The sequence below is a fragment of the Acomys russatus genome, chromosome X (genome assembly GCF_903995435.1).
Source record: "Acomys russatus chromosome X, mAcoRus1.1, whole genome shotgun sequence".
In the NCBI taxonomy this organism is placed as follows: Eukaryota; Metazoa; Chordata; class Mammalia; order Rodentia; family Muridae; genus Acomys; species Acomys russatus.
In genome coordinates this window covers 1,490,564-1,514,048 of record NC_067169.1, presented here as the reverse complement: position 1 = coordinate 1,514,048, position 23,485 = coordinate 1,490,564, and the positions used below count along the sequence as shown (strand labels likewise).

General features: G+C 41.7%; 1 protein-coding gene across 12 annotated transcripts in view; it reads left to right on the top strand.

Moving 5' to 3' along the window:
* Sh3kbp1 (SH3 domain containing kinase binding protein 1) overlaps positions 1-23,485 on the top strand; it is a 351,985-nt gene that overhangs the window by 69,563 nt on the left and 258,937 nt on the right. For 3 of the 12 annotated variants that reach the window (XM_051141513.1, XM_051141504.1, XM_051141502.1), the window contains exon 1: positions 7,057-7,217. The exons of 6 other annotated variants lie outside the window; for them this stretch is intronic. In XM_051141513.1, coding sequence (XP_050997470.1) covers positions 7,167-7,217 — 51 coding nt within the window. In that variant the 5' untranslated portion in view covers positions 7,057-7,166. Of the gene's footprint in view, positions 1-7,055; positions 7,218-23,485 lie in introns of those variants that run through there. 3 more of the 12 variants (XM_051141511.1, XM_051141506.1, XM_051141507.1) reach the window with 2 other exon arrangements.

Here is a 23,485-nt window from a genome sequence, read left to right as displayed (position 1 = left end):
GGAAATGGATTGAATAACTACACATTCAACAGTGTAGCACTTGTTCATTCGTCCTAAAAGCCTGGGAATAGGTGAAAGTGGATAGTTTAAATAGTTGACAACATCACAATTCCTCTACTGTCTTCCTGTCATTAGTACTACTATATAGATTAGTACTGTGAAGACAGCATTGCCTGACACCTTTGTGTGTGAGAGCGTGTGTGCTCAAGTTGTATGCATGTGTGTGCGTGTGTACTTCGTGTGTGTGTGTGTGTGTGTGTGTGTGTGCGCGCGCGCACGCACGCACGCACGCTCATTATCTGTTAAGTAACTGGTACTGGATGGCAGTTTTTAATCTACTTAGATACATGCCATTCTTTTTCATGGTTAACAGTTATTATCTGAAAATAAATTGGTATATATAAATAACCACATGTTGGGTGAGGTGGCGTACACCTTTAATCCCAGTACTCAGGAGGCAGAGGCAGGTGGATTTCTGTGAGTTTGAGGCCAGCCTGGTCTTACAGAGCATGTTTTAGGACAGCCAGGTCTACACAGAGAAACCAGGTCTCAAACAACAAAACCAAACAAAACTCAAAACAGACAGACAAATAAACAACCAATCACATTAAGGATACAATCAGAGAAGGAGCTAGTTGTGTTGGATGAAGGGGGTGATTATTGCCTGCTGATATAGCTCAGTGAGCCCGTACTTAGCATGTGTGAGGCATTGGGTTTCATCCCTGTTCCCACAAAGAAAGAAAGACTGATGGAAGAAAATAAAGAATCTCATAAGCATCTTTATTTATTCATTTATATACCCAAAGCTGCTGATGTTTGGTAATCACAGATTATTCATCGAAGAAAATGAAATTTTGGTGGCATGTTCTCTAGTCCATAGTAATAATTGAACACCCCTGGGTGCATAGTTGAGATATCTGGATGGTTCATGAGCTTTCATGATAGAAGAGGAAAACCAGGAAACCTTTATTTAGTGCTTTCCATGAACCAGGGAAGTGAAGCAAGTTGCCCAGGGGAGCACAGATTCTAAGTGTTAGATGTGGATTTGAGCCTGTGGCTAGTTCAACTCCAGTTTGTCCTCTCACCCCCAATTCTACCATGTTAAAGCATGGTCTGGGTAGCCTGAACTGTTAGTTGAAAAGACAAACCCCAAAGTAATAGCATCAGGGGTGCCCAAAGCTGCCCGGTTCTGATAAGCTCCTGGGAATCTGGCCTGAGCTCTGCAATAGAGGGCTGTGAATTTTTTTTAAGCACACCACATCTTGACCGAAACCACAACTTCCTGTGAATGCCTTATGATGTTACACGAAGAAAAGAAATAATCCCTATGAATTTTTAAAAAGTTTCTTCAAGCATATTGATTTTTCTTTTTTATAAATGGACGCAATTAGTAGTTCTCATTAATCCCAAGCAGTATTTATCCTGGCATGCTTGGTTCCACATAAAGCTCCTTAATACAGAAAAGGTTTCCAGGTCTGTCTTCTTTCACTGTCTAGGACTTGAATGTGACTAATAGCTTTAGACGTGCACAGTAATGCAAGTCCTGATGCTGCCAGCACAGATGGAAAAATGTATCGCTTTAATTTAAAAAGCAGGCTGTCACTGTAACCTGACCAGTTATATTTTCTGGGAGGGTGGGAAGGGATAGAGCAGGATTGAGCCCTGCCATTTGGTGACAAGATCCCAGGGGGGCTGGGGTATATAGCCTTGCATTGAGTTCCACCTCCAGCATTACACACAAAGGAGTTTGAGGGGGGAGGAGCTGGAGAGATGGGTGGCTCAGTGGTTAAGAACACTGACTGCTTTTCCAGAGGGCCTAGGTTTGAGTCCTAGCACCCTTCACATCAGTTTGAAACTCCGGTTCTAGGGCCTCCAACATCCTCTTTGGGCCTCACAGGTGCTGCATACAGGTGCTTTACAGACATACATGCAGGCAAAACATCCATACACAATATAATATTTTTGAAAGTTCCCAGGGGCACCACGGTGTGTCTTTTGATGTTCTACCACTTATGAAGGTGAAAGCAACAAAACCCCATAATATTCTAAAGCCTAATTTTCCCAACTCTAAAGTGTACCTTCCTGGCATCTTGTGAAATGCAGATTTTGGTGGGGGCCTGGACTTGGGAAAGGAATTCTAACCTTCTAACCCAGTCTGGGGAATCGCAGGAATCACCTGAGAGAGTTGTAAAAAGCGGTTTTCTAGGGCTCTGCCAGCCCTATTGAGTTAGAGATTCTGGGAAGGAGACCATCAGGTATTTGTGTTTGGAGGAGGGGCAGGGAGGAGAGGAAGCCACTAAGCAATTTGGCAATAAAGCTGTCAACTATGTTTATTGGGGGTGGTGGCCAGGAGGAGCATCATGACAGCTTAGAAAACTTCACTGTAGGAATCAGATCAAGGTGTTTAATGATGAGTCTTTTGGCGTCCTAAGAGTTTCCTCTTTGACCAGAACATTCGAAATCTTACAAGCCACCCCCTCAGAAAGGAGTTGAGGAGTTCCTTATGATTGGCCAGACTGGTTTAAAGCAAATAGCATGGAGGGGGAAAAAAACCAAAAAGTAAAAAACAACCCAGCGCTTAATGGTTAGCTTGCTGACCTGCCTAGCATTAGCTAATGTCTGTGAAGTCTTGCAGAGCTCATCCAGGGAAGCCAGGGCCCAAATATGGAAAGAAAGCATGATTATGAGGGAGGAGCTAAAATTATCACCACAAATAGTGAACACATCATTTTGGCATGTCTGGGGCTGGGGGTTTCATTGTAGTGATATGTGTCGAACCAGGGGCAGCTGCAAAGGAAGCCTTGGGGCTATCTTTGTTATACTGAACCATGGATTCCACAGTGGGGGTCTTGTGGGTTACCCCTTCCATAGTCTGACCTTTCACATTTTTGGTGACAAAGGCTCTGTAACAAGTGCTCTTCCTCATTCCCTAAACTTCCCTGTGAATCTTTTCTTGAGGTCAAGCATGAAGACTTGGAGACTCATTTTCTCACTTTTTGTGCCTTCCAGGAATTAGTGTGTTCCTCCTATCATCAAAGCCAAGTGTTAGCCATTGTTAGATGCATGCCATTAAAACCCCAGGCCTTTGCGGATGGTTATATAGTACAACTTGTTGGCTCGACCTCCCTCCCTCCCTCTCTCCCTCCCTCCCCCCCTCTGTGTGTGTGTGTGTGTGTTGTCCCTGGGGATGTCTGCCCTAGGGAAGGTCAGCCCACCGAAGTACCTCTAAAAATGAGGGGTTTCCTGTTAGGCTCCAATTTAAACACTCTGGGCTCTATATGATCAGGCTGTGCCCATGTTGAGCCTGTGGTCACTGTAGGCCAGCCAGTCAGCAATGATGCTTGAGGCTTGCCTCTGGCTCTCACAACTTCTCTGATTTCAATGACACAAGTGACCTAAGAGACAAACAGGAGTTCTTCTGGAGAGATAAAGAGTAGTACAGTACAGGGGCCTCCATTGTCTGTGTGCTGTGTTGCAGTGCTGTTATAGGTTCCCATGGCACGCCTGGACGAGGGCCAGCTGGAATCCTACTCATTCCCACCTATTGGGAAATGGGCCTAGTATGCTAAGGGAGCCCCTAAGGAGGAGACCTAAGGGTCTGGAGCAGGCATGAAGGAATGACACCCAATGAACCTCTAAGGAGGGGGATTTACTATAAGCAGAGGACTGGAGGAGGAAGACTACAATTTCATGAGGGGCAGGAATTTGATCTTGTTGGTAAGAGGTCGTGCAGCTTAGTTTTTTGGTAAACTTGCCACAAGTTTGGGTCATCTGGGAAGATGGAACTTTAATTAAGAAAATGCCCCTATCAGATTGGCCTGTAAGGAGAGTCTGTGAGGGCAATTTCTTTTATTTATTTATTTATTTCTATTATTTTTAGACTTCATATTATATTTTATTTATTTTTAAAATATATTTTATTAATTTATTATTACATTTCAATTGTTAAAAATCATTTTTTATTTCACATGTAATTTTTCCATTGCATGTATGTCTGTGTATCATATGCATGTCTGGTGCCCACCAAAAAGGCCACAGAGGGTGTTGAATCCTATGGAACTGAAGTTACAGTGGTTGTAGGTGCTGAGACTCAAACTCTGAGCCTCTAGAAAAGTAGCCAGTGCCCTAAGCCTCTGAACTTTTTCTCCAGTCCAACGTTTTCCTGATAAATGATTGATGTGGATGGCCCAACTCCCAGTGGGTGGTGTCATCCCTGAGCAGGTAGCGTTGGGCTGAGCAAGCCATGGAAAGGAAGCCAGTAGGAACATTTCTCCTTGAGCTTTGCTTCATTCAGTGCCTGCCTGAGCTCCTGCATTGACTTCTACTTCTGGAAGATGAAATAAGCTCTTTCCCACCTAAGTGTCTTTTGGTCAGAGCGTTTATCGCAGCAATACAAAGCTAACTAGAGTTGATAGGGAGTGGGAAGAGTGAGGTCAGGAGATGACCTTGTAAGGAATTTACAGTCTAAGGGGAATGGGGGAAGGGTTGGAGAAAGGATTTTAAGTGGGATGCAGGTCACCCTCATATAGGCCTGGAGAAAAAGTTCCTGCAACTTGTCACTTCTCCTGCTTGAGTATCTGCTTTTCGAACAACTTTGTGGGATCTAATTTACACTCCATAAGTGTGCTTGTTTGAAGTGTCTCATTCATTGGTTTTCAGCATATTTGTAGCTGTCTAATGATCATCACAACCTATTTTTTTTTTCCAAGACAGGGTTTCTCTGTGTAGCCTTGGCTGTCCTGGACTCGCTTTGGAGACCAGGTTAGCCTCGAACTCACAGAGATGTGCCTCTGCCTCTGCCTCCCTTAGCGCTGGGATTAAGGGTGTGCACCACCACACCCGGCCCCAATCTAATTCTCAAACATTTTCAGCCCCCTAAAGGACAACTTGGCCCCATTTATAGTTCTTTCCATTTTCCATCTCTAACTCTAGGCAATCCATTCTTCTTTGTAATTTCTCTTTTGTAACATGAAGGGGAACGGTTTCAGTGAGTGTGATCGTTACTGTGAGGAACCTCTTGGGCAAATTATAAACTTTTATTTTGGGGGTTGGGGATTTAGCTCAGTGGTAGAGAGCAAGGCCCTGGGTTCAGTCCACGGCTCTGAAAACAAACTAACCAACCAAACTTTTCTTTTTGGTTTCTCAGTTACTTCTCTGTCTATGCCTGTCATAATGCTCTCACATAACAGAAACCTGTCTGGGACGGTCTTAAACACAAACCTGTTCTTGTATGTAACTGGGAGGCTAGAGGAGGGCAGATCCCTGGGGCGGTGTGATCTACTGCCTGGTGTGACATCAGGAACCCCTGTTTGGGGTCCATGGCGATGGCTCAGCAGGTAAAGTGGTTGCCTTGCAAGCTTGATTACCTGAGTTTGAACCTTGGAATCCATGGTGGAAGGAGTTAGCTGGTTCCACAAAGTTGTCCTCTGACCTCTACATGTGTGCCATGGCACATGCCTCCGCTCTCCCTTTCCCTCCCTTCATCCCTCCATCTCTCACCAGTAATAAAAAGAAGCTATCACTCTGCTATGACATTGTTTCGTAGTAGCTGTGTTCCCTGGGTCATCAAATGGTTACAAGATGGCAGACATTGGTAATTGGGCCCTTTGTCTTTTTGTTCATAGCCTATGTGGAGAGGGAGCTTTGTTTCTTTGTTTTTTGTTTTTGTTTGTCCTGTAGGCTAACTAGATGAACTTAGTTCTTTTTTTCTCAACTTTGAGCCTGATTTAGTCATAGTTTAGGATTGATTAGGCTGCCCTTCCAGAGCTGGAAATGGGCTCCTCAGGGGATGATGGGCACCTGTGACTACTGATTGGCTAGCGCTATGTGGGCAGGGGATTTGACTCTCCTGGGACAGGCCAGCAGCAGCCTTCACTGAGGGTTATTGAGCAGCCCTGCTGGATTCTTGGGCCCTCACTTCCTTTTTACTGGAGCCTTTTCTATGTTAAGCATAGGCAAGGTAGTAATCAAGCTTAAACTGGTCATCTATGGAACGGTAGACTCAATCCCAGGTCATCCTAGGTGACTGTAGCTATGATCAATGATCTCAATTGGTCAGAGAATAAGAATGTGAGCGGGTTGCTGTTGTTGTTTTTTGTTTTTCTTTTTACACCAGTCCAGCTTTATGTGTCTGGAAATCATTGTAGATTTAGTACACATTCAGGAGTATCGGGTGATGTAGCACGTGGAAGTTTATCTTAGGACACTTCACTATCTCAGGTAATATCAAGGAGGGTGTTAATGTTAGCACAGGCAGAAAAATAATTTCAGTCCCATTAGGGAAGCCTATGTGCTGCAGGGTAGAACTAGTTAAGCAATACATAAGTCGGAGCAAATAGCAGGAAAATCACTTGTATCTAGTTAGTGGAATCTCAACTTTCGGAAAAACAATAACCACTCTGAATATGTCAGTATTACAGTTACAATAAGAACTTGAAGTTACCAAAAATTGACTTTCTTTCAAGTATAATTCACACTTCCCTAAGCCAAGTAGACACTCTGCCAGTTATTAGAACTTTATTAAATTCTGCTTTATGTGTACTTAAAAACAAACAAACAAACCAAGGGAGCCCTTTACACAGCAAAGTAGGTTATTTGATTATGAGCTGTAGTTCAGAATTGACTTCAGGGAGAGGTCTGGCCACAGGTACTGAGACTCGCTGCTGCAGCTCTTAATGGTGAGAACGGATATTGAAGAAAGCAAACACCATATGCCCTTTGTTTCCATGCATGTCTCCTTCTGGAGGCCTGGGTGGAGTGTCTCAGCTGTCTCAAATAATCTCCATTTTGCTGTTACTGCAGACTGCAGTTCCCCAGCTCTCTTCTTTCTGATGTTAATTATAATTTTGTCCAAATTAGGTGGCTCTTCCTCCTCTTTGGTGGTAAAGGTTCCACTCTCTCCAGTGCCAGAGATTGGGTTAATTTTGAAAAATGCATTTCACTTGATTTGTGACAGAAATAAGTGCAGAGAATTAAAAAAAAAAAAAAAAACCACCAGCCTGAGTGTGTAGTGGGAGGGGCAGGCGGGTTGAGTATGGGACAGGATGCTTAGAATAATTCTGCTGCCAAGTGAATCAGAGAGGCTTGCAGTTCTCAGAGTGCACGGAACTCACTCCTGCCCGGAGTGCAGACACTCCGCCAGAAGTCACCATTTTCTACTCCACAGAATGGAGCTTTCAGCAGCCCAAGCCCTGAGCCCCGCAGACTTGCCTGAGAGTGTAAGTAGGCCATATGTCAGCTTTGATTGTTATGTCAGCATCTTTTGTAGTTGGTTGCCTGACAACTTTGTAAGCCCAGAGGGAGACAAGGAGAGTGGGGTGGGGTGGGGGAGACTGGTCCACAGTTAGTTGTTCCTTCCACTTAGACCATCTCTTGTTTGTGATGAAAGAAGTTTTTTTTGTTTTTTAAAATTTCTTCCCAAGTCACCCCAGAGACAGACATGACTTACTTTGACCAAGTCCTATTTAAAGCAGTATTCACAAAAGGTTGAAACTGACTTATCATATACTTTGCTCTGTCTTGCCTTCTCTGGTTGTGATCTATAGCTGAGGTGTTTTCCCCTGAGGGATACTGTGCATAGATGGGCCCCATTCAGGAAACCCTAGCAGGTGTCCCTTTCAGCAGTAAGAGGTTGGGGGCAAGGTTTGGCCAGGTAACATTTCTGAGGCAGCTAATAGATTTGGGAGTCTGGGATGTTCCCTGTGGTGTCGATCTAAAGAGGCTTGGGGGAGACAATGAGATTGGAAGCAAGATAGAAAGTCTGTTTGGGGTCTGTCAGGAGGATTGTCTATTCCTAGACACCAATCAGGTATTAGGCCATATTCAAATCCCTATTGGGGTAGCCTAGTAGCCTTGGGCCACTAAGAAAATAAATCTTCTAAGTCTTACTGTTTTTCATCTGAAAATCTGTACTCATAATTCTTCATGGGACAAAGTATTGCTAAACGTAATGTGAAGACACCTGGTCCTTGCTTGCCTGACTTGGTGGTGGTCTCTTGTAAATGCGAGCAGCATGCTGGGTCCTGTGAGATGTCATCAGGTCTGCTGTTTGGCTCATTCACTGTAGCCTCGAAGGCCTTCACATTCTCTTGGTCGGTGTCATAGGTTTGACCTTGAAGCTGGCCACTTTGCCTTGCTTAAAGCCAATCACGGTTGCTCTTTTGGTCATGGTCAGGCGACCCTCCGCCCCAACAATATCTCCACCGAGGTCCTGGGGAGAGGGTACCAGTGGATCAGAGGGCCTGGGACCTGAGTTAAGAGTCCATGGAAGGAAAGTGATAATGCCAAAGTCTTTCTGACTCGGCTTTGACTTTTGAGACTCTTGAGTGCCTCCGTTCACCCAGTGAGAGCACAAAAAATAAAAAAAATAAAAAAAAAAATAAAAAAAAGGAAGAAGGCATAAAACTTGATGAAGATGAACACTGCTTATTAGCTTGCCTAATATCTGATTCAGAAGTACACTGTCATGGTGCCTTTCCTTTGGTTGTTTTGTTGGCTCCTTCATGACTTTAGACAGCTGCCCAGGCACATGGATTAGTTCCCACAATGCCTTTCAACTGAGGGAGGGGGTGCTTTGTACAGCCTGCTTAATTAACCTCAGTAGATGTTTTCTATTTGCTAAAATGTGAGTGCATTGCTAATATTATGTTGCTTTGCCAGTCACAAGTTCTCCCTGCCCTTTCTGTTTTAAAATCTCTTGTATTTCCTCTTATATTTAAGCGGGAGTCTGTTGCCTTTATCAAGACTCCTCGATTATTGTGTGTCAGTAAGCTATTTTGATTTCTGGAACCACCACCTGGGCCCTTGGTTGCCGTGTAATGAATTAAGAGTATCTTTTATCTGAATGTTCGTCAGAACTCCATTATTGAAATCCAAGTCAGTTTTCTGTGACTGGGTTTTGCCTACCTTCTCAGCTTTATCAAGGGTCACCTTCCTGTTTTGGAGATTACCTCCCATCAAAGTGATTTTCTAGTGGCTAGCCCCCACTATGTCCCTTCCTGCCTCTGGACTCAGGCACTTGTGGTTCTCCAGGTCAAGAATGCCCTTTTCTTGGTGTTTAGTTGGCTTTTCTTTTGGGTGTCACCCTAAACAGCAGCCCTGCTGGGCTTATCTTCTCTGAAGGGACTTCCTCTCCTTGTGTATTCTCTCTCTCTCTCTCTCTCTCTCTCTCTCTCTCTCTCTCTCTCCCTCCCTCTCTCTCCCCCTCTCTCTCTCTCCCTCCCTCCCTCCCTCCTCTTCTTTTCTTCCTTCCTTCCTTCCTTTCTCACCACCATGATTTTTTTTGGAGAGTCCATGGAGCACAGCCTATAGAGGTTTTGTTGACTCTCTGACTCACTCAGCACTTGCTCTCTCCCTGACTAGAATTTCGGCTGGCTCTGCTAACTCAGGAGCTCTGATTGTTTTATCCCTAAAGGGTATCCCTCCCCCCAACCCCACCACCTCAGCTCCAGTTGCATAGGAAACTCTCAGCAAGTATTGTTACATAGGATGATTTAGTAAAGGACCTTAATTAGTTTGTGATTATTGCAAGCTGATCAAGACAGTTTTGCCCTTCCTGTACCAGACCCTCCCCCACTGACCTCCAATCTGCATTCATCACAGTTTGAGCACTTGGGGGAACATCCCAGACTCAAGACTCTGGTTCCTTCTCTATGAGCCCTTGGCGGGTATGTGGACTCACCCTCTGTTTTAAGCATCATTTTTTTTTTTTTTTTGTTCTCAAAATGAAAACCACCTGTCTTCAAAGTGATTTGCTTAAAACAAATTCTTCATTTCTTTACTAAGGCCTTTTACCCCCCAACTCCCTTCTGCCTTTCTCCATCTCTTGCCAAGAATAATGGGAAAAACCCTATTATCTTGGAAAGTGTTTTTCCCTCTGGTCAGAATCCAAAGCCGAATGATTTATCACCAAGTGTGCGGAGGCCATGGCTTTTCCCTGCCTCATTGTGTGCTCACAAATGTTAGTGGTTTGTTCTCGCAACTTCAGCTGGTCATATGGAGGCTCAGCCTTTCTCTCTGTATACTTCCTTCCCGTCTCTCCCCTGCTAATAAAGAGCCTAGGTCGGGGTAACATATTAATGGAAGCAAGGCTGGAGTCAGTGTCCAGGCAGCACTCTGTGGCAGCCTGTTCACCAGCTCATGCCAGTTCTAGGGAGGAGATAATATTAAACCCATGTGAGTTACCAAAATGGAGGTGTCATGAAATCCGAGAACTTATTCCCATGCACATTTGTAGAAATCCAGGATTAGAATCAGCTCAGTCTGACTTTTAAGTCTATTTGTTGGCATACTTAATATTGCTTTAAAAAAGAGATTTAATTTATGGGTATGGGTATTTTGGCTGCATGTATTCTGTGCACCACTTGTGCGCCTGTCTCCTGAAGGAAGCCAGAAGATGGTTTCTGATGCCCTGGAACTGGAGTTACCATGTGAGCCACCATGTAAGTGATGATTTCACGGAGCCTCCATTTTGGTAACTGTACAGTGGGTTTAACTTTTTCTCCTCCCTAGAATTGGCGTGAGGCTCTCACTGAGCTGCTGAACAGGCTGCCACAGAGTGCTGCCTGAACACTGACTCCAGCCTGGCTTCCATGTATATGGTACCCCAAACTAGGCTCTTTACTAGCAGGGGAGAGACTTGAAGGAAATATACAGAAAGAAAGGCAGTGCCAAGGCTGAGTTGCCATATGGCCTGGGTCCTATGGCAGAGCAGTCAGTACTGTTAACTACTAAGCTATCTCTCCAGCCCCATGATTTAATTTCTGTCTGTCTGGTGTTCTCTCTCTCTCTCTCTCTCTCTGTCTCTATCTCTCTGTCTCTGTCTCTGTCTGTGTGTGTGTGTTTGCGCGCATGTGCATGCACTTGTGCACATATGTTCAAGTCAAAGGACAACTTTGGGTGCCATTCCTGAGGCACCATCCACCTTGTTTGTGAGACACCCTCACTGGCCTGGACCTTGCTGAGTAAGTTAAGTAGACTGACAGGTCAGGGAGTCCCCAGGGATCTGCTTGTCTCCATTTTCCCTGTGCTGGGATTACGTGTAGGTACCATTGTGCCTGACTTTTCTTTTCTTTTTTTTTAAATTTAATTTAATTTTATTTTATTTTATTTATTTATTTATTTATTTATTTATTTTTTTGCCTGACTTTTCTTAGGACATTTCTTTTTTTCCTTTCTTTCTTTCTTTCTTTCTTTTTAAAATCTTGTCCTGCCATTTAAATAAAAGTCTGGTGATGATACACTGCACATGTCTGCATATGTGCATACATGTAAGAAATTAGCTTTTGGGAACAATAGCTACCTTTAGTGTGTGGGATGCCCTCTCATATCCCCCATTAGAATGATGCTGGCCTGGGTCTCCTAAACTAATTTTGTGGCCTTCTGCTCGGTGGTAACTCAGTTTGAAAAACACTGCTGTGATGGTGTAAGCTATGTTTGCTTTATCTAGAGGTTTGCACCATCTAAGCTACTTTAAAATTATTTTACAACAATATAGCATGCATATTTAAAACACACACAGGCGTATGTCTTGTTGAATTTTCACACACCGAGCATGTCTGTGGAGCCAGCATCACATCAAAACACATGCTACCGATTCCAGCTTCTTTGAGTCAAGACAGAGGACCAGAGCACAACAAAAATGAAGCGGCCTGTGGGTTCGTTCTGAATTATGCATGCATAGTGTATTTGTTAGCTTCTTTTTTGGTGGGGGGTCTGGAGTTTATGTTTCTAGTGATGGGACTTGGCTCAAATTGTAGATATCACAACTGCTAAAGGAGCAGAATGTGGCCTCCCTGGTGGCTGTCTGAAAGTGGCACCAAAGGGAGGGTGGCCTAAGGATGTGTCTGGTAAAATGTGAATGAGGAGGAACGGGGAAGGGGAAGGCCCCACAGCTAAGTATGGAAACACTTGCGTATGAGAATTTGTGGTCCTAATTAGTAATGGAGATTAACTTTACTTGGAACAGAGGTATGGGAGAGAGAAAAGGGGAAAGAGGGTTTGAGATAAAGAGTCCCAAGTCCTTCTAAGTTAGTTAATAAGCATCTGAGTAAAATAAGGAACATTTAACTCTCTTGGTGAGTGTTGACCTTTAAAGAAAACTGGTTGAGTATGCTGAAGAAAACTACTGGTTTCTTGGTGAAAAGTACAAATGCGTCTCAGTATAAAAGCAAGTCAGAGAAACTTGGCTTTTGTTATGTATGGGGCTCTGTAAGGCTGGCTTTATAGTCACTCAGAGCATAGACTTTGTTGTAATGGAAAGTGTGTAGAAATGAAGGGGAGCTGACACTCTAATATGCTTTTAAACACGGAGTAGTACTATGTTATAATGTATTATTAATTAGTGCCTTCTGCACAGTTCTGTTCTACCCAAGCTGAAAGCCTCCCTGCACCAGGGGCTATGGGATAATAAACTGTTTTGTCTTTGCTGATTAGATAAGTTCTACTTCTCAGTTCATGTTTGCCAAGCAGACTTTTAACTGTTATACATTTGGTATGGGTTTCCTGGCTTTCAACCTCAACTGGTGGCTTGTGGCTTTGTGTATAATTCTGCGCATCGTGACAGTGTATATATGTAAGAAAAGCCTTGAGAATTAAACCCAAACTCCGTGGAACAAGGTAAAGACATCAACCATTTGGAATGGCAGCATCTGATTTACCTATATTTTCTCTACACACAGCATAGTACCTGGGCAAAGGACTTGCTTAATGAATTTGAGGAAGAAAGCACTATAGCCATTGCTGGCAGTTACTGAGACTATGCTGTGTGCTTACTTGTCTGACTAGGTCAGCTTGGCAAGTCTTCCAGATGGAAACTGTAATTATTCTTTTCTTCAGAGTAATCTTAGTCCTCTGCTTGGGGACAGGTCTAGCAGATATATATATATATAGAGAGAGAGAGAGAGAGAGAGAGAAATTTTTCTTGAAGGATGGTTAGCAGCATATTGGTCTCTACCTGCTAAATGCCAGCAGTACAAGTTATTACCACAGAAAGTCTCTGTAGAAATTTCTAAATGTTCTCAGTGGTGCACAGTTGCCCTAGATTAAAACCCACCAACCTGGGGGCTGGAGAGATGGCTCAGAGGTTAAGAGCACTGGCTATTTTCCCAGAAGTCCTGAGTTCAATTCCCAACAACCACATGGTGGCTCATAACCATCTGTAATGCAATCTGATTCCCTCTTCTGGTGTGTGTGAAGACAGAACATTCATATACATAAAATAAATAAACAAATCTTTAAAAAGAGAAAGAAAAAGAAACCACTAACCTAACGTCATGACTACATTTGAAAGAGGAGAGACAGCCTTGTAGATGCTTGAAAAGGCCTGTCTCCTTTCCTCTCTCCAGTTTCTAAAGTTTCAGAAAAGACATTAAAAAACCAGCAAAGGGAGAAGCGTGCACGCATACACACACACACACACACACACACACACACACACACACACACACACACACCTTATGCTGAATTTCCTTTCATGGAAGAATATTATATCTGTGAGAGAAGAAGAAAATCAATGTTTTCCTAAAGTTAAAAAGCACACAACTAAAAATATTAGAGATCAGCTAAAAGATAATGCATATAAAATCTATAATTCTGGGGCTGAAGAGATGGCTCAGTAATTAAGAGTACAGGTTGCTCTTCCAGAGGACCCAGGTTCAATTCCAGCACCTACATGGCAGCTCACAACTGTCTGTAAGCCCAGTTCCAGAGGATCTGGCACTCTCACACAGACACACATGCAGGCAAAACACCAATACATATAAAAATAAATAAACCTTTAAAAGTATGTAATTCTGCTGTCTAAAAATAATTGCAGTTTATGATTTATGTCTTTTTAACATTCATGTCTAAATACATACTAATTAATACAAGTTTTCAAATACTCTCTTGTATAAAATGCTATGAAAATCAACTTTTTAAGATTGAGTAGTCTTAAAAAAAAAAAAAAAAAAAAAAAGATTGAGTAGTCCACAAATAACCTTCCTGTATCGGTAACATAGAATAAGAGTTTATAATGATTGTATATATATTTTAATTTTTTATTATGTTTGTTTTTTAACATATATACATTTATATTATTACATATGAATAAAATAAACTACATAGAGCAGTAAGAACCACGAGACAATCAGGAATTATATAAATGTTGCATTCATACTGATTTGGCATTTTGTATTTGGCAAACTTGAAGTCAATATATTTCCTATTTTGTTGGATCTAAATTTCTGAATGAAAATCAATATCTATCATATCTCATGTCTATTATCTTAAAACATCTATCTTGATCTAAAAACATCTTAACCCCTAACCAACTAAGTTCAATTGTAAGACTAAACTATCTGGTCTTCAACCCTATCAGAGACCTGAGAAGGAATAAAACTTAAATACCTGAGTGAATTGGAAGTGCAGGTTAGCAGCTTCCAAAGTGAAAAAAAAAAAAAAAAGACAGTTTACTGCCTGAATAGTCACCCAAAACTCTCGATAACATTGGAGCAGTCTGTATAGTGTTTTATCATGTATCCAGTACAGTTAATTCACCCAGTCTCCTGTTGTGAACATTTGTTTCTAGTTTTGTTTTTGCCAGTTCAAGCAAAATTGTGAGCATTCATGTATGTACTTAAGTCCTTTGTAGCTTCTTCTTTTTTCTTACAGAAGTGATACTGTACATTTTAGGATCCATTTAGAAAGGTATCTCGTCCGCCATGTTCTGGATTGTATTTTGATTATGCTATATATCCACCATCGGTAACAATTTGATTATGCACTAGACTTGCAGAATGGGGTGTGGAAATTCTTTGCTTTTCTAATTAAATGATGACTAATACGAAACCATTGAGGTGTCGTGCCTTGTTCATGAAACCGTCTTTACAGTACTGTGTTACTTCCTGAGGTGCAAATGTTAGTAATTAGGCAGTGATACAGTTACCCCTAAAGGTCCTGATGATGGTGGGAAAACAGGCAGGACCAAAGCCACTACAGAAGCAGGTTGGTCGAAACACGTCACCACCCCGCTGGCAGGGCTCAAGCCCCCTAAGCCACATGTGTACCTTCTGCACATGATATGTCCCTCCTGCATATGTGAGAGATAGTTTGCAAAAGCAACTCCCCCAATTTCTCTCTCTCTCTCTCTCTCTCTCTCTCTCTCTCTCTCTATATATATATATATATATATATATATATATATATATATATATATATATATATATATATATCTCCCCCCTCGTGTGTCACCAGAGATGGTCTCTGTATCCCCTAATAAACTGCTTAAGCGGATCTGCTACATGATGTGATTCCATCCCTCCGTACAGCTCTGCCATTCACTTCTAACATTGGATTTCCCAGTGTTCCTTTAAGAATACACACTTAGAATCTAAGAGAGAGAGAGAGAGAGAGAGAGAGAGAGAGAGAGAGAGAGAGAGAGAGAGAATATGAAATAATGAAAAGAATTCATACTACTACTAAGGACTGGAGAAATGGTTCAATGGTTAAGGGCATTTGCTATTCTTTCAGAGGACCCAAGCTCAATTCCTAACACCCACATCAGGTGGCTCCGAACTGCCTGTAACTCCAGCTTCAAGGTATCTGGTCTCCTGGCTTCTGAGGGCACTGGGCACACATGTGGTGCACAGACATACATGCAGACAAACCACTCACATACAAATAATGCACATCACTGAAAGAAATTTAAGGCTACATCCTCATTGCACATAAACTTTTCTTAAGATTGTTTGAAATTACAAAGTTATAAATCCACGGCAAAAACATCCAAAAGCACAAAAGAGCTCAAAGTTTCCTACTAGTCTACCTCTTGGTTTTCATTCTCTAGAATTCCTGTATTTTTTAAAAAATGCTTTAAAATTCATGAACTGAGCAGCAATATGCAAAGTATGAGCCAGCCAACTTTTTCACTTAATATGTTTTCCTGCTATGGCACCTTATTCTATTTAGTCAGTGCCCTAGTTGGGCTCGTTTTAAATTTTCCCTCCTGAAACAAACCATTCTCTTTTATGTGAATTTGTCCAAGGGATAAGTGCTTACTGATGAAGTTGGTAGATTAAGAGCCTGTATCCTTGATAATTGTGTTTGGTATTGTTAAATTTTACTTCCACCAATAGTGTATAGCCTGCCCTTATTTCCTTGAGACATTTTCTCTGGCTGGCATAGCTGTTGGTTAATAAATTAACAACACAAAGGTAGAAATTCCTTTGTGTAACTGCTTAGGAGGGGAGAACATCTCCTTTGTGACCCTTGTTGAGATTGGTTTGTAGTTCTGCACATGCCCAGAAGGATATGTGCTTACTGATTTCCTTCGGAGAGTGATCTGAAACTGGATTTTACTCTATGAAGCCATTAAGGAAGAGTCACATGTATAAGGTTTGGGGTCACTGCCCAGAGAGTCACCTTTCTCGTAGTATTGGGTAACACATCTCAATTGGAATTGAAGTAATTAGAAATGGACTCGTAACTAAAGAGGTCACATTGCTTTTCAGTAGCTACCAAATGTAAATGTAATTTAATATACTTGTTACATGGTATGATTGTATTGTTACCAAGTTTGTTGTAGAAATGCCCTTTCCAGAAAAATCTTTTCTGATAGTTCTCCGTTTCCCCGTTTGATGGTTTTCTCTGTTCTCCAGCTTTTCCCACTCCATGTTGACATGCTTCACATTGACCTTTCACAAAAAGCAAGTCTTATAGTTGTCGCACTTAAGGTCTTTTATTGCTTTTTGAAAAGCCAGATTTGTACCTGCAATCAAGTCTTTTAAAATTATATTTTTATTAATTTGTGTGTGTGTGTGTGTGTGTGTGTGTTCACATAGGTACACGCATACAGTTGTTATGGCACATGTGGGGGTCAGAAGTCACCTTCAAGGAGTCACTTTTTTCCTTCTACCGTGTGAGTTTAAGGTGATTGACCTCAAGTTGCCTTTATTTACCAAGCCCTAGCTAACTCCTCGCAAGTTTTAACTGGCACTTGGTGTCTAGTCTTCACCGCTGTGGAACTTAGGGCTTGGTCCCCGAGTGCTTTGATTGGCTCTTCAATCCAGAATTCTTATTTCAGAGATTGCTATGATTGCTAAAGGAAGTTGTCCTTTGTTGCCCAGAATAATACTTGCCACGATGTCTGTTTTCTTAATTCAGTGGGTTGCTTTCCTGCCCAGGGAAGGGCTCAAGGAAGGGCTGTATTTCATTGATTATTTGAAGTGGTTTTGGCTGGGAGAAATTTGAGGTTTCTTGAGCTTCGGCACGAACAAGCAGCCACCAGAACGTCCATTAGCACTGAGAAGGCCCGTGTTCTCTGAGAAATTGGAGCTCTGTGCTTGACAGTGGCAGGACTTAATGTATTCTTGGTGAGGAGTTTTTTGAGCTAGCCCGGAGAGAGCTCCACTGAGATACAAATAGGAAACAGGTCTCAGAGTACCTCTTGTGTTAGTGCTCGTGCAGTAGGGTCACTTTCTGGGGATGTCTTCTTTTCCGGTACCCTAGCTAGCGAACAGGAGGAGTGGATTCTTTTCTCCCCTTGTTAGCCCTCCGAGGGATTTTTATTTGAGACCTGCTGACACAACTTCCTCAAGAGCTGGCTTCAAACCCTAAGATAAACTCTTCACAAAGAAAACATAAAAAAGCCTTTTATTGCTGCTAAAGTCAGGGTTTCCTGTGAATGAGAGAGGCAGGAAGTGTGATTCCAGCAGAATGGCCTTTGGGGCTAACTGGTTCTGGACTGCTCTGTGGCTTCTGTGACCTTTTCCTTAAAGAGATGTATGTTATGGGCTGGGTTGTACCCCTCTAAATTCATACGGAAGTCTTGGCCTCTAGCATCTCACGGTGATTGCATTTAGAGATAACAGGGAGTTTCAAGATCTGATGTGAACAGTGTCCTTATAAGAAGAGAACAGGACACAAAGAGGGACAGCAGGAGTGTGTGCCGTAACAAGCAGGCAGCCATCCATAATCCAAGGAGACGGAACATAGAAGAGGCCAAGGCTACCAACACTTGCATCTTTTATTTTCAGCTTCCTGAAAGGGGATATTAGACAGTCCTGCTACCTAAGCCCCCAAGCCATGTTGTTCATTAAGGCAGTTGGAGCAGACCACCATCACTGTTGCTTTTTCTCAGCCAGCTCTTCTGGCTCCAGCCTGTTTTGAGGTTTTCTATCTTCTCTCCTGCAATTTCCTTTTAAGTTCTTTTCAAATAATGGCACAAAGAACTCATGAGATCAGAGAAGGTACTTTATGGGTTTAGAAAGCAATGCTGGATTTTTCTTTGAGTCACCTCTTTTTGTCCTTTTCCTTTGTTATCATACTGGTGCTTCAGATACGGTTTTATTTAGGGCAAAGATTCTGCTGCTAAAATTGATTGGAAGTGGCTTTTGGTGTGTTGTGAATACTCGTTGCACATATATCCATTGTGTTAGCCTGTGACAAAAGTCTTGACAGAAACCTTTATTTTAAGGTGCATTTTAAGATTTATTTTAGCTCATGGTTTCCGAGAGTTGATATCCATCGATGAGGAAGGCATCGCAAGTGGCTTTGTTCATAGCAGAGGAAGTATATGGCAACCCTTGCTCATACGGCAGTGGACCATGAAGCAGAAAGTGGCTGCCACTAGGGGATGGCTGCTCACCTTTAAAGGCTCAATCCTTGGGATATACTTCTGCCCACTAGGCCACACCTCTTAAAGGTTCTAAAGTCCCCCACAAGAGCTCTTGTAAGCTGGAAAGTAAACACTCAAATCCTGAGCCTGTAAACACCTTTCATATTCAAGCTATGACAGTTAGTTTGCCTATACAGCTCTAACAATCAGCACAGTCTGAGTGGCTTAATCAATGCCAACGATTTTCCAGCAGAGGCTGAAGTTTGTCATCCAGGTACCAGCAGGACTGCTTCTTTCTGAAATCTCTTGGGAGGACTGTGCACCATGCCTCTCCCTCGCTTCCCATGGTTTTCTAGTGTTCTAGCTTATAATTAGTTCTTTCTTCATCTTCATGTGCTGTTCTTCCCATTCACATGTTTCTATCCAAATTATCCCCTTTCTCCTAATTCTTTTTTACTTTTTTTTGGGGGGGGGAGGTAGGGGGTAGGGGCTCAGGCTGTAGCCCAGGCTTGCTCGAATCTCACTTCAGGATGGCCTCGGCAGTCCTCCTGCCTCAGTTGCTTAAGTGCTGGGCTTTCAGGTATAAACTATCACCCCTGGATTAACCCCTGCCTCCTTTGTGAGAATTTCATTAAGTCATGTCATTAACAGATTATGCTCCTCACCAATGACCTCATACTAACTGGATCATCTGCAACATCCCTGTTTCTAACTAAGGTCCCATTCCCAGGCACTGTGGACTTAAATTTCTTTTAGAAGAATACAGTTCAGCCTGTGACAGTTTGTATTCCAACCTGATTTGCCATCAGTGTACTTCTGCCTGTGTCTGGAAGTTTTTATTTTTTTAACCTGGTTACCCACCCCTGCTTGTCATGCAGGTTTCAGCTGAGACACTACTCTGAATATAGATTGATTGGATGAATGAAATAAATTGCAGAGTAAAATTAAAATGTGATTGAGAATTATGCTGAACATAATTTATCCTTACAAATGTGAGAGAGCTCTTTTCTACTCCACATCAGTGTTGCTTGTGACTCCCTTGTATATATTGGCTGTGTCCCCACCACAGATGCTATTTAAATATCATTTTGTGCCTGTGAATTGGGATGTCAGGCACCTTCTGAATGTCATGATGTTTCCTGTTCTGTGTATAGTACATGCCAAAAGCATTCAATTTGTTGGATTTAGATTTTTTTGCATTGAATCACAATTTGATTATGACTTGATGATAATTTTAAGGGCGAAACTGGCTAGAAGTTTCTTTGAGGGACATATGAGTTTAAAAAACTTGTGAATCTTAAGCAAGGACAGCATTTACTAATGCTAGTCAATTAGCATTTACTGAGCATGCTCTCATTATAGCTGCTACCTACTATGCAAAATGCAGCAATGTAGGCAATAGCTGTGGTCTTCAGTATGGCTCAGTTCTTATCAGACAGTTGAAAACCAGGCAACTGTATAAGACCAGCTATCTGAGAATTGTGGAGTGGAGAAATGAGAAATTGTTACTTGTTTTGGGTCAGAATGATCTAGAAAGGCTTTGTAAAAGAACAGAACTTAGCTGGGATTGTACTGTGTGCACCAGAGATCCCAGAAGAGATGGGAGAATGCCAGCTTCAGGCCATACTAACATGATATCATTAAGTTGTGGTATACACTAAGTTATTTTGATTTCTCCTGTTTGTTTTGTTTTTGTTGTTTGTTTGTTTGTTTGTTTTAGAGATAGGGTCTCAAATGTAGCCCAGGATGGCCTTAAATTAGCCAATGCTAATATTGAATTCCTGGTCCTTCTGCAGCTGTCTTTGAGATGCTGAGATTATAGGTATGGGCCACTATACCCAGCTATGTTTTTTAAAATAAAGTTAGCTTTCTTCACAAGGTATGCATGGTAGAAAATTGGAAACATCACACATGCGAATCCCTGTGGGAATATAAATTATAGTAATCCATATGATGGTATACTCTGCAATTAGAATAATGAAAGGGCCTGGGGAGATAGTGTAATGGTAAGAATACTTGCTGCATAAGCATGAGGGCCTGAATTCAAAGCCCCAGCACTCACAGAAAGAGCTAGGTAGGTAGGCATGTACCTTTAACCTCAGTGCTTTGGGAGGTGTAGATGTGAGGACCTCTCAGGTTTCTAGACACCGGCCTAGCTCCAGATTCAGTGAGTGACCCTGTCTCAAGGGGATATGTTGGAAAGTGGTAAAGCAAGACACTTGATGCCCTTCTCTGACCTTCACACGTGTGTATGGATGTGTGCATCTGTATATACACATACATGTATATCACAACACACTAGGCACAGTCATGCACACGCCAAAAACAAAACAAGAAAAATGATGCCTTTTACCAATATGAAAAGACCTTCCCAAATGTGTTAAGTGCGAAAAGAAAGGGGTGTGGCAATATGAAGGATATGCTAGTGTATAGGATTTGCTTAAAGAAACCAATAATGTAGGAATGGTAGTAGCAATTTCCCAAGAGTACTAAGATAAGTAAATAAGAGCTAGACACTAAATAAGTGAGTGTGTGTCTTTTTGTCTGTCTTTTGGTGTTCATATCTATGTGATTTGAATGATGTAAATGTATTCTATCGGAAAAGTTAAAAAGAAAAGGTATGAAGAAAAAATGACTTAGTTATATTGTTGCTGTCCTTAAGTTCACTTGAGTGTCACCAATCCTCTGTGGCAGAGACATAATGAAGGAGAAGAATTAGCACTAGACATCTCAGAGTTAAGCTCCTCTTTTGTCTAGAGAAGGCATCCCCTTGACCAGCTTTCTATTGTCTTTTTGATTATCACTAGCAATATTTCAGATAGATAATGAATAGAGAACCTAGTCAAAGAAACCGCCGTGTACTTCTCACCTACCCTCAGGAATCATTTCTGATTTATTGGTCCTCCTTCCTTCGTATCCTTCCCCCATCTGCTGATCTCCACTAGTTGGAAGACAGATGTGTCTCTGGGATATTAAACATCGAACCTCCTTAGTTTCAAGATCTGAAGTATAAGATTCTTAAAAATCTGAAACTTTTTGAGTTCCACTGTGATGTTATGAGTGGAAAATTCCACTGACGTCATGTGACAAGTAACTAAATACAGTTGCACTAAAAATATGTAAAGTTTCCTTTAGGCTATGGCTGGCCATAGGAGCATATAAAACATAAATGAAGCCCAACAAAGCCTTTGTTCTGAAATAAATTTGACTATCCTTTCCAAAAAGTACATGAATTTTGTGTTTAGATTCCAGTCCCATCCCTAACACATTTTGTTATGTATATGCATATATTTATTACTTAGAAAATCGGAACTAGTCCCAATGTTAAGCATTTTGGATAAGGGACACAAACCTATATTTAGAATTACTACTCTGGCCTGTACAGTCTCATTCTGGCCTAGGCATACAAGTAGATTGATACTTGAGGTGATAAAAGCTTTCTCTTCTTTTGAATGGAAATTGTCCTGTTTCATTAAACTCATGATTTGATTTAAATTTTTAAAATTTCATAAACTACACATAGCAAGTAGTCTACCATCTTGTTCATTTTGAGGGTACAGTTCAGGGATGTGAGATGTATTCTGTGAATTTTTGTGCCTCTAATCTCTAGAACTTTCTCATCCTATAAAGCCAAAACTCTATATCCATTGAACAACCTTCTGTTCTGCACCATAGTCCCTGGCACCCAAAAGTATGCTATCTGTAAATTTGATTATTCTAGGTACTGCAAACAAGAGGGATCATAGTGGGCTTTGTCTTTTTGTGTGGGGCTTATTTTATTTAGCCTATCATCCTCCAGTTTCATCTGTGCTGTAGCCCATGACAGGATGTGCTTTGATATTTTTTAAGGATGGGTAATATTTTATGGATACCCCATGCCTTGTGTATTCATTTTTCAGTTGAAGGACACTTTGGAGAACTACCTTCTATAAGGCTTTATGGTTAAGATAATTCCATGCATTCCAGTCAGAAAATGACTGAACTGTTTGAGACACCTTTTTCTCTCCAGGTGTAGGGTGTTGTTGTTCTGTAACTCAGGGTGGCCTGGAACTCCCCTTGTAGCCCTGACTGTCCTCCAACTCATGCCAATCTTTCTGCTTCAGCCTCTCAAGTGCTGATATTAGAGGTGTATACCAGCATGCCTGGACAAATTGAAAGTGTTTGTGCCAAATGTTTCAAGTTAGGGAGACCAAAAGCCTTCATTATTTCCCCTTCTTTGATCAAATATACCCTTTTCTCTCAAAGCTCTTATATTGCATTTTTGACTCTTACCACATGAGGTTATGGATTTAGAGAGATAGGGCCAAAGGGGTGGGGTATTCCCTTCCTTTGCCCGTTACCTGGTATACAGCACTTCGCGTGGGGTGGATTTTCAGTAAACAATTGTTACAGGAGCAAGGTTGCATTGGTTGAGCAAGGTAAATAACTGTGTGTTTGTAATGTGGGAGTTGAAACAGATGAATTTTTAAGCTCCCTTTGGTTCCAGTATTGTTTGAGTCCATTATTAAATCTGATGATGAACATTTCAGACTCTCTTGAAGACTGATGAGTTGAAAGATGAGGCACAGACTTTTGAAGAGACATCTTTTCAGTGTGCCTCAATTGTTACCACAGAAGGGGTCATTCACAGAGAACTGTTTCAGAATATAGTATTTCTTAATATTTTGGGTTTTGAACTTCCTCTTTGTGCAGTGGTAATATTCTTTGTGTAATAGGAAAGTTACCATCTAAAAATTATTTAAAGCATAGCTTAATTGTGCATCGCCTAGACACAGAAGGATAGAATATAAAATTCCTCTTGACATCACCATCATCACCACAAAAGATTTTAGTGAAAAACATCACATGACAAAGAGTCAAAAACAAACAGCTGAGAAAAACGAAGATTCTAGA